The sequence below is a fragment of the Bombyx mori genome, chromosome 23 (genome assembly GCF_030269925.1).
Source record: "Bombyx mori chromosome 23, ASM3026992v2".
NCBI lineage: Eukaryota > Metazoa > Arthropoda > Insecta > Lepidoptera > Bombycidae > Bombyx > Bombyx mori.
The window spans coordinates 17,687,679-17,699,928 of NC_085129.1; the positions used below are offsets into that span (position 1 = coordinate 17,687,679).

Here is a 12,250-nt window from a genome sequence, read left to right on the forward strand (position 1 = left end):
CTACATAAAGAGCCAAGTTTAGTAATGTACTTTGTAATTGAAACTGTAATTTGAAAATAAAATTAACTATTGCTGGCAACAATGACATCAAAAATTCTCAAAATCCGATAGCTATATTTAAATAAAGAAAAAATTATGTTCCAAGTAACCTACTTTGTTTGTGTCATACAGTAACGCAGTGTAATGACAGTAGATTTACTGCAATTACTGCTTTTAGCGTCTATTGTATTGCAAAAATATAGTGTATACGAAACACTTTGACGCAATTTTTAAATTTGAAATTCATTAAACAAAACGCTCTATGTGACTTCCTTATGGCATGTATGCAATAATATGGAAATCCACTACAATTCTTTTAATTGAATGAATGATATCTCCGGGACTTTACTAGGTAATAGACTAAAGATTAATATTAAAATAATAATAATATTAAAATTATATTCGACAAAACAAAAATGTATCTGTAGATTGATCGTGTAATATTAGGGTTAATAATTCTGTGTAATTCATCGTCTATTCGTAATTTAGTTCCTTGTACACATCGGTCATATTATTTCATATTCTTGAGTTAATCAAAATATGTCTGCTTGCTTGTAATGTACCTATGTGAAAGTGCACAAATTTGGGAAAATAAAACAAAGCCGCTGGACGTAACTTCTCGGGATCCTCCAAAAAGTCCACTGAAAAAAATCTTAGTAAATGACTACCATTCTACTGAGATTATATTTCATCCCATTTCATTTCATTTAATTTCATCGCAGTTGATTAATGTCTCAAATTAATCATCTTCATTTCATTTCACTTCATAATATAATTTTTCATAAAAATATGAAATAAATTAAAATAAGACATGACTTAAAGGTCTCAGTTACCAGGTCATAAAATCCCTTCAAAAAAACTTATTAAGGTACAATGTGGCTCTGTAAATTTGGCCCCCTTTTTTTAATTTCGGATTTTTTTATTTTTAATTATTTGTTCGTCGTTTGTTCGTTAATGTTCGAATGTGAAAATTGTTTGTTCGTCTTTTATTTATTTATAATTAATTAAACAAATGATCACCGTTAAGTGAGCCCCTCTTATAATCTCCGGCACGTAACTTGGCAAGAGTCGTTAGATGCGCAGAAGTCGTTTTTAGGTCTCTTTGGTTGTCAAGCGGGACGCGGGGAAAGACGTAGCACCGTTCCGAGCGCGCGATTGGTGAGTCAGTCGACCCTCCCCTCCCGCACCGCGTTCACGTTTCGTTCGCTCCTGATTACACATGCGCCTACTAAATTGTAGGAACCCTTTGTTATATTGAGTTTTTGTTACGAGTTGTAATAACAACTATAATAACAACAATAATAATTGTTTCAAATTTAGTTTTTGTTACGAGTGGTATTCTTTTAAATTTGTTTGCAATGCCAGGACCAAATACCAATGACCATATAGTCGATTCAGTCACTGAGTGTTTTATTATTTACGCCAGTGACGACAGCGACTCTTCGTTATGTCAACGATGAGGAGCCAACTCCTTCCACCAGCTCAGGTGCTACCATAAATTTAATCCAAGGGGTAGCACTATTAGAAAATGATAGTGACGACGGCGACACATAATTTTTAATATTGAGTATATTTTATTAAATAAACTTCTTAACTTTTAATTGTATTTATAGCAACCCTAACGCCTGCCGCGTCGGCAGCCGCGTCTGATCGCGCGCCGCGACCAATGAGGGATTCTCGTTGTCGGCTCCCGGCGCGATTCAAAGAGTAGCGACCGAGTGGCTTTCCTTTTGGCAAGCCGCGCGTGCGCCTTTACTGGCGCCGACAGTTCACCCGCAACCACCGAAGCATACACACGAGAATACGCCCGCACCTCGCTCGCTACCATTCCTTTTCGAACTTGTTTGTGGGACCCTCTGGAGTATTCATACCCAGTGCTCCAGCTGGACGACACAAAATATTTTATTTATAACACCTAATACTCTTCACGAATTCGTCTCTTTTCTTTAACTTTCTTCTAAACACACAGGCTTAAAGACAAATTATGGCAAATAAAAAATTAAATTAAATTATATGCGGGCAATAAAAGTGACAATTTTTTGTTGCAATGTGCACTATGCGCGACATTACCCCCACTACACCAAAACCTTGCCATTGTTTCGCTGCCATACATAAGAACAGGCCTTATTATGGTCTTATAGATCATACCCTTGAGCTTAACGGGCATCCTCCTATTGCAGGTGACACCACTTACTTCTCGCCATTTTAGCCACGCTGCGGCTATTCGGTGTTGAATGTTGCATTTTCAATTTCCAGATCTGTGCATCATACTACCCAGATACTTGTATTGATCGCACATGTTTACAAGTTGACCGTCAATGGAAATCGGACTGTTGTCATCAGGATCTGGGTCATTAAAAGACATGTAATGTGTCTTTGCAACACTCAATATTAGGCCACCGGCCTGTAACTGCTGTTTCCACAACAGGAGTGCCTCTCGTAGCTCTGTGCGGCTCTCGGTACAGATAGCAACGTCCTCTGCATAGATGAAAGTCCACGAGGCTGAGGACTGCGCCACCTCAGTGAGTGAGTCTATAACCATGCCGAACAGAAAGGGACTCAGTACTGAACCTTGATGCAGACCTTCTGCAACTGCTATTGGTTTTGTCTGACCCACTACTGTCCGTACCATTGACCTCGCATCCCTGTACATGTCAATTATGACGTTAACATAATGCTCGGGTACATTCTTCTTGCGAAGGCTCCACCAGATCATATCTCTTGGCACACGGTCAAATGCTTTTTCCATGTCTAAGAATGCGACATACAATGGCCGAAGTTTGGCACGATACTCCTTAGCGATCGTATTTAGAGCAAACATAGGGTCGGTGGTAGATAAGCCCTGTACAAAACCATAGTGATTTTTGGATAGTGAACACCACAGATAAGGTTATCTGTGGTGAACACTCTGATCTTACTTACCGGGCTCACCTAACGGTGATCATTTGTTTAGTTAATTATAAATAAATAAAAGACGAACAAACAATTTTTACATTTGAACATTAACGAACAAACGACGAACAATAAGTTTTTTTTTTTTTTTGTTTTTTTTTTTTTGGGATTTTATGACCTGGTAACTGAGACCTTTAAGTCATATCTTATTTTAATTTATATTCATATTTTTATGAAAAATTATATTATGGAGTGAAATGAAATGAAGATGATTAATTTGAGACATTAATCAACTGGGATGAAATTAAATGAAATGATATGAGATGAAATATAATCTCAGTGAAATGGTGGTCATTTACTAAGATTTTTCAGTGGACTTTTTGGAGGATCCCGAGAAGTTACGTCCAGCGGCTTTGTTTCATTTTCCCACATTTGTGCACTTTCACAGATATTAAACGGTTAATAAACCGCCATTATTACACATTTAAACCCGAAGAAACACTAAATAGACAAAATAAAACAAATCACACAACTTCACTCCTCGCGTTCCCGCCAAAAAGTCCTACCGTATTATGCTATCAGTTATCACCATAGAATATACACTTAATTTAGTGTGGAGTTATCACTGAATTACGATTAATGATAACGCAGGTATATGTATTATGTTAATTTGATTTAACAAAAAAACTGATTCACGAATATTAATCAGGTAAATTAAAATATTGAAGGGTACGGATACAAACTCTAAGGTCGACTTTATTGTAGAGATCGTTATAGTGACGTAGACATAAATATTGAAACTACATTCTCAAAACTAAATATTAATTAACGTAACCTTTGAAAGTTCACTTCAATCAGTTGTAAGTATTTCTATTTTTTGAACAAATTATCAACTGGAGATTAAAACGTGAAAGTAGTTTTAATCGTGTCTACGATACGCCAAAAACCGAAGGAAATTTTGTACGATCAATTGCTTTGATTACTTCGAATAGTTTCACCAGCAAGTTATTCCTGGTTAATGGTGTGGTAAACAGCGGTAGTCGCCGGTGCTCTTACAAGCGACGGACCACAATGGTTATCTTCAGGCGATACAACGACACAGCACATGTATACACGTTCTACACTAGCATTGCACTGCGTTCGGGCTAGTTGGAACCCCATAAAATATAGACACTGGTCAATTTCAGATCAATCTTGACTATCACCAAATAAAGCTAATGAAAGTAACTCTCAGAAAAAAATTGTGCTTGCGAAACACAAAATCAGAGCATATCATTAAAATATATTTGAAATTTGAAAATCCATGAGTACCTGGAAATCCCTCCCAAATTGCAAGAAGTTAAACAATACTCAGCCAACTATAAGAACTCTTGACCGGTATGCTCCTGCATCCAAATCTGGTTAGAAGACTCAAGAGAGCCGACAGCTACTCTAATAAGGTGAGATGGAGCATTGGCTTTGCCCCTCCAAATCATAACCTCTCACAACTCACCTGATTATAGTCTTGTCGACTAATTGCAGGTGTTAAAGTAGAACATACATAATAATATATATATTATTATATATAAAATAATATATATATTATTATTATTATATTATTATATATGAAATAATATATATATTATTATATATAAAATAACCACATTTCTAGACAGCAACATAGGCACACTTCAGAATTCTAGAATTGTACTTGTGATAGGGTTTCTTATGAGCACAGATGGTTAGTTATTGCCTATTTCTGTAAAGCAGTAGTGTGTTTGGATTTGACGGGTAAGGCTGTGTACTATAAAATTGAGTTTTATATTGCAAGATCGGGGGCTGTATTATTTTATTAATGTGTATTGGCATGGTAAACATGTAAGACTAATGGGTGTGAGCTCGTCCACCAGTGTGAGCGATAAAAAATATATCTTATAATAATTTTTTTACACCCAGAATACTGTTAGTTTTAGAAGTGTATGTCTATTCATTAAATTTAATAACTTAAACTCAGTGCTATTAATTTTCTGTCTACTAATGTTTGATTTTAGGGTAAGATAAAGGTCGAATCCACTTTTCTGGTCTCCCAATGATTACCAGCTCTCTGCTAGATATTGTAAACTTATGCTTCTTATGTGTTTCTCGACATCTGGCTGAATGTAACGTTCATTGGTTGTCATGAAAATTAAATAGAATTTACATAGCAAGACAAACTTCAATGCATACAAAATGCACTTTGGATCAATACACACATAATGATAATACTAAATTAAGTTTTGGTTTTAGTATCCGGGGGTGAAAGGATATTTAGTTTAAGCGATATTTCGCAACTTTACAGGGGAGCCATTTACAGATTAAAATTTAGAAAAAAATTCATAACAAAAAGTCTTCTTCAGCTATTCGCATGGAGTAAACTTAATTCAAGTTCAATTACAAATATCGAATTGTTGATAGTAATACTAAATAAAACGCACCTTTAATTACAAAGAAAAATGTCACTTATTCTGCGAAATGTCCCTTAAATTTAATAGCCTTTCACGGCTCCATATAAAAAGAAATATTTAGGTACATACCTACTATTAATGTAATTTTTCTAAACATTTGACCTCCGCAAATATTATTTTGCTTTCGGATAGAAAGTAGTCATGTTGTAGTCCGCTCTATATGTGTTTACATAAATCAGAAAATGTTAATTGAATGAGACTGTAATGGAAGAGTTTGATCAATTTACAGGATGTTCTCTTGGTTGATAAGTGGTTACCACAACATGAATTACAATCTGAATACTGTCAATGAGAAAGTGGGAAATGCTTAGCAAACAGTTTATTTTATAACTCCATTCCATCCATATTCTATTCTATCTATTTTATTTATTATAATACTCCACATTCTATTATGATTCATAAGGGTATGGAGAAACAAGTATACAGTTACGATTGGTTGATAATGCTATAGATAATTGTAAATAGACATGTTTTAAAAAAAACCGACGTCAAATAGAAAAAAAAAAGATATTCCAAAACAAATTAATATACACACTAAAAACAATAATCATCGAAATCGGTTGGCGTGATATTGAGTTAGTGAGTTATTCATCTATTTGTCGCGTACGTACTTAATGCAAATTTAAGACTTTTATGGTTTTGTCATGGATACCATAATCAGAACTGGACTAAATTGAAATGGGACTACACGGGAAGCGTCAGCTTTCTAATAAAAAAAACAATCATCAAAATCGATTCACCCAGTCAAAAGTTATGAGGTAACAACCATAAAAATAATAATGGCATACAGTCGTATTGAGAGCCTCCTCTTTTTTGAAGTCGGTTAAAAGCTGATTAATATGCTAATTTTTGTTGAATTATTAAGGTATGAAGTTGAAGTCTCCCTCAATTGTCTTATAAAGTCGTATTTCCACTTTCTGTACAACCTAAGAACTTTTGTCTATTATATCCTCATGCTCGTATTTTTTGACAACATATTTAGCAAGAAAATAGTTCATCACATACTTTATATATTCCTCCCGGTGAAGGTCATGTGGCGATCTGAGGAGGTCGAGGCCGCACGGCGTGCTATCAGCACTCTAGCGTGCCGCCAAGGAGAAATATCAACATCCTGATAAAAGAGCAACCGGTTGGCGGTAGATCGTATCCTGACCCGGCAGGCTGGTTCTGGTCCAGTGGGGTATTGCGGGACACCAGCGGCACCGTCTGATTGGCCCGACGGGCTGCCGTACCGAGACGGCTGACGTTTCAGAACCTTCGATTCGCCTCGAAGGCTCCGTCGGCTGGGCGTCCTTGGGGTGAGCTGCGCCGTCAGGTTGTAGTGTTGACCGCGGTAACCCCCTTACCTCATCCGGGTTAAGACCTCGGAGGGGATCAGACGCTTGGGCGACAGCGCAGGGGAGTTGTTTAGTGGGTAGGGTCCTGAAAACATCCGCAACCGCGGACCAGTCCCACATATCCCGCGCGCCCCCTAAGCGCAGGGACCTCGTAGGAGGTTCGGTCCCGCGCCGTAAAAAAATGTATATATTAGTAATCGTATAAAATGAATGTTTCATTTGAAAATGTAAAACTGTTCTTATTTATTTACAGATACAAAATGTCATGCATTGTGCAAGTTGAGCAGGGCTTATTGGAGGGAACGAAGCGTCAGAGCTGCCGTGGTCAGTATTACTACAGCTTTGAGGGAATACCGTATGCGAAGCCACCTATTGGAAAGCTGAGATTTAGTGTAAGTTGATGGTGTTTTTTTTATTTATGTCTAAAATTAAACGAAAATTCTGGATAACCAAGTTAAAACTTACTCTTTGGAAACCTCAAGCCTCGAGACGAGCACTAGTGAAAGCGAACTCTAATTCCGTCTTAGACAATTAGAACATAAGGTCAGTCGCACCAGCTACCTGCGGCTGATCGCCTCGCGGATTGTTCTGGACTGCCCAATAATGCAACACCGGACACATGTGCATTTTGAGCACTCTTGATGCAAATCAGCCTTTAGGTTAAGGTAGTTTTGACATTCATTTTTATTTTTAGTTTTATTATTATTATTTATTTATATTTAAGTATTTAAAATCTTATTAAATACATAATATTTTTTTAAAAAAGATATTAAAAATACAATTTTTAAAAAACACTATATAAAAATGGATTGCCGTTGATGGCGGTGTCTACGACACAAGCCACCAGTGGTTAGGACTCCAGAGTGAGAAACCTCCTCACAATGCGTGCAGTATCGAGGATAACTGCTTTCTGTATTAGGCCCTTCACCCAGCTGGATAACGAAAGTTTCTTAAGATGTTGATCGAAACTTTTCGCTATCAAGCCGTGTACCGACACAACTATTGGGACAATGATGGTTGAATCAACATGCCACATGGCGGTAGTCTCGTGGGCCAGGTCTAAATATTTTATTAATTTGTCCTTTTCTGCCTTCACGAGATTCTCGTCATGAGGAATGGTGACATTAACCAACACTGCTCGACGCGCAGATCGATCTATTATCACAATATCAGGTTTTTTGGCAACAATATACCTATCCGTGATAATAAATCGGTCCCAGTAGAGCGTAACATGACCATTATCAAGAACTGGTTGAGGTTGGTATTGGTAATAAGGTACAGCAGAATCAAGAAAACCATATTTCAGAGCAAGTTGTTGATGGATAATCCTAGCCACTTGGTTATGTCTATGCAAGTACTCGCCGTTAGCAAACCGAGAACAGACAGAATCAATATGTCTAATAGACTCTCCCGGATGGTGGCATGCCCGACAAATGTCGACCGTCCCATCCTTTAGTATATATTTCTGGTAGTTGTTCGTCATGATAACTTCGTCCATAATTGCAAAGATAAAACCTTCAGTTTCCCCAAAGAGGTTACTGAATCGTAACCAGGTCACGGAAGCTAATTGGTCTACATCAGGCCCTGTGAGAGCCCGGTAGAACCTGCCGTGTAACTCCTTGCTCCTCCAGACGGCTATACGATCCGAAATACTCTCTACCTTCGGCCTCTTCCAATTCCCGTTAGCTAAGGATAGTGGAGTTAGCCCCTTATCGACTGCAACGACATCCCGATACATATTCACGTTTATTATTATTATTATTTTAATTTTATTCCGAAATTGTAGTTATTGTTTTTATTGAATTCTGGTATACTATATGAAATTTTAATGAGTGTAATATGGATGCAAAATCTGAAGTAAGTGAAATAAATAAAAAATAACTTATGAGTTATTATAGTATTATTATTGAATACACCCAGACATGTAATAGTTGTAGTGAAACACACGCCAGTTGGTTTCATACTGATTTATTTTTAAAGACACCCTCACTACGTTATTATAAATATACTACATCTTCCTTTAACGAGAAAAAAAAAGAAAAAAAAAATTACAAGTTACAGTACAAAGAAAATATTTTTTAAGCTTATTTACTTTACTTATTTACATTATTATCTATTGTTTATACTAATAATATAATACAGCACATAATATAACTAATCACACTCGAAAAAGAATTCTTTTAGCATTCGTGCAGTTCTTTCCTTAGACCTTGTAATAGGAACCGCGGGTGGCGACGCTGGCGACCGCGCACACAACTGATCACTAAAGCTAGCTGGACTATCGTAATCGTCACTGACATCAAGTTGAGCAGACTGAATATCGGTGGTTGTGCTCTGTGTCGGACTGACCTGTCCACTTGCTTGTGGGTCACTCTCATTGTCAATACTGGTTCCCAGTTGCCTACTAGTTATTGACTTTTGTCGACGCCTACGAACAGTTGTCGTAATCACAGTTGGTGTCCTGCTATTTTCAATTTTTACAATCGGTTGTTTCAGTGACTTTCCTTCACGTTTTTTATGGTCTGTTGTACGCACAACCAACTGACTTCGAGTACGCCGAAAACGACTGCCGCAGTCATCTTCGATAATATAGGAGCGAGGTTGCGATGTACCTTCCACTACTGTCACCGGTTTCCTAACGCCGTTACCAATTAGAGTCGCCTTATCACCCGATAACAAGGGTTTTAACAATTTGGCCGATCTATCATAATGTTTTTTAATTTTCTCTCTGTTCATCATTATAGCTTTGTAATTCCTTTCATTATCTACTTTTTCCCTTAATAGCTCTGCAGTAGTTGGTAATTTTGTATTTAAACGTCTACCCATGAGAATTTGTGCAGGCGAATCCAATCCATTACGTGGTGTTGTTCTAAAATTCAACAAAGACAAATAAAAATCCTGACCTGAATCTATACATTTTTTAAGCAGATTTTTCACACTCTGTACTGTCCTTTCACTTTTACCATTAGACTGTGGGTAATGAGGCGATGACGTCTCATGATGTACTTCCCAATCATGCATGAACATTCTAAATTCTCGTGAGCTGTACGCTGGACCATTATCAGTCACTAATTGTGCTGGAATGCCGTGACGCGCGAACTGTTCCCTCAAAAAATTAATAACATGCTTAGAGCTAATATTCGCCAACTGTCCGACTTCTACGTAGTTAGAAAAGTAATCGACTAGGATAATATAGCTTTTCTTTCTATATTCAAAAATGTCGGAGGCTAGTTTATGCCAGGGTAGCGCGGGCACAGGGTGCTGTAGAAGCGGTTGCCGGCGCGGTCGAGGCGCGTGTAACGCACACGCTGCGCACCGCCGCACCTCTCGCTCCACATCCTCAGACAGTCCGGGCCAAAACATTACTTCACGCGCGCGTCGTTTGCATTTTTCGATACCTAAATATCCCTCGTGGACCCTCAACAACATGTCGTCTCGTAAAGCACGGGGTATAAAGACACGTTCCCCCTTGAAAATAATCCCTTCTATATAATGAAGTTCCTCGCGATACGGCCAGAACACTTATTTTTTCATTTACATCACGTCTATTTTTTGGCCAGCCATGCTTTATGTACTTAATTAAACACCGACAATCACTGTCCGTCTCCGTTTCTTTTTTAATTACCTCCAACTTTTTGTTACTATACGGTATATTTTCTATCATGAAACACGTCTGCACGTTAACTTCAGAAGAAACCCGATCATTCATCATTTCATTCAAAGGAGCCCGAGATAGCGTATCTGCAATATACATATTTTTACCCGGAGTATATACAACTTTGAAATCATACCCTTGCACTCTCATCATCATCCTCTGCAACCGAGCTGGAACCGAAACTAGTGGTTTGTTGAATAATGCTTCTAGGGGCTTGTGATCAGTATGTACGGTTACGTCGGACCTACCGTAAATATACTGCCTGAACCGCTCAATCCCAAACACAATAGCTAGCATTTCCTTTTCTATGTGTGCATACCTAGTCTGAGTGTCGGTGAGCGTAAGTGATGCGAACTCTACCGGACGACCGTCCTGTAGCAGCACGGCACCCAGCGCCACACTGGATGCGTCCACCGACACTACTATCGGTACACTCTCACTGTATAATGCCAGCACGGGCGCACAGCTAAGCTTCATTTTTAGCTTGTCCACAGCTTCGGAATGATGCGATTCCCAGAACCACTCGGATTCCTTTTTCAGTAAGGTCCGTAACACATTCACACTCTCAGAGTAATTAGAAATAAATTTAGCTAAATAATTAACCATGCCTAAAAATCTCTCTAACGCGTTCCTATCTTTCGGATAAGGCATTTCTAAAATAGCTTTGACTTTTGAGTCATCTGCCCGCATACCATTCGCGTCGAACTTATGACCTAGGTAAGTAATTTCGGGTACACCGAATTTACATTTATCGCGATTAAACTTTATGCCTACTTCCTTAGCACGCTGTAAAAGGCACTCCAACCTCCTATCATGCTCTTCCTTTGTGCGTCCCCATATTATGACGTCATCGATGAAAGACTCCACACCATCTAAGTCTTCCAAATGTTGCCTGAGTTTAGCATGAAACACTTCAGGCGCACAGTTTATCCCATACGGTAAACGTAAAAATTGATACCGGCCGAACGGAGTACCGAAGGTGCACAGATCAGCGCTGGCGTCGTCTATCTGTACCATCCAGAACCCACAGCGCGCATCGAGCACGCTGAACACAGTGGCACCGCGCAGACGCGCTGCCAGCTCAGACACTGTCGGCAACGTGTACTGGGCGCGCCGCACCGCGCGGTTCAGCGGACGGGGGTCTAAACATACACGAATGCCACCGTCCTTTTTTGCGATTAAAACAATTGCATTCACCCAATCGGTCGGGTGTGTGACCTTTCTAACCACACCTAACTCTTCCATTCTACGTAACTCGTCCAACAATTTACCTTTAATTCCTAAGGGAATTTTTCTCGTTGGACTAACAACAGGCTGTATGTTTTTATTTATTACAATACTATATTTACCAGGTAATTTTCCTAGACCTTGAAACAAGTCTGAGTACTTATCAATATTTATTACATTAACGTTGCTAATTAATCCCAAAGAAATACAGCTTTCTAAACCGAGTACATTCTGACAGTTTAAATTGGCAACAACAAATGGCAAAAAATAACGTTTGTTATTGAATGTAACACACAGATGTTCAGTAATACCTATAATAGGTAACCTGTTCCCTGTAAAGGAATGTACCCGCTTTGTAAAGGGCTTAAGGCTGTTAATTGATAAACCCAATTTGAAAAAATCAGTTTTAGACATTACATTAATCATAGACCCCGTATCTATTTTTAACATAATATTTTTTCCTTTATATTTTACAATTTCCACCCATTCATTAGACGACTTACATATGTTATTGTTCCCCACGATCGTATTCACATAGAACATTTCTTTGCATTTTTCTTCACTATCACTGCTCGCAGTATCCATACTCAAATTTAATACCTTACGAATCGCTTTCC

At 38.3% G+C, this 12,250-nt stretch overlaps 1 protein-coding gene across 1 annotated transcript in view; it reads left to right on the forward strand.

Annotated features, from left to right (window-relative positions):
• Positions 1–3,518: 3,518 nt before the first annotated feature.
• The window catches only part of LOC101737611 (uncharacterized), a 32,835-nt gene continuing 24,103 nt past the window's right edge, over positions 3,519–12,250 (forward strand). The window contains exons 1-3 of the mRNA XM_062675489.1: positions 3,519–3,640; positions 4,119–4,370; positions 7,005–7,143. Of these exons, the coding sequence (XP_062531473.1) occupies positions 7,012–7,143 (132 nt within the window). The 5' untranslated portion in view covers positions 3,519–3,640; positions 4,119–4,370; positions 7,005–7,011. The remainder of the gene's footprint in view (positions 3,641–4,118; positions 4,371–7,004; positions 7,144–12,250) is intronic.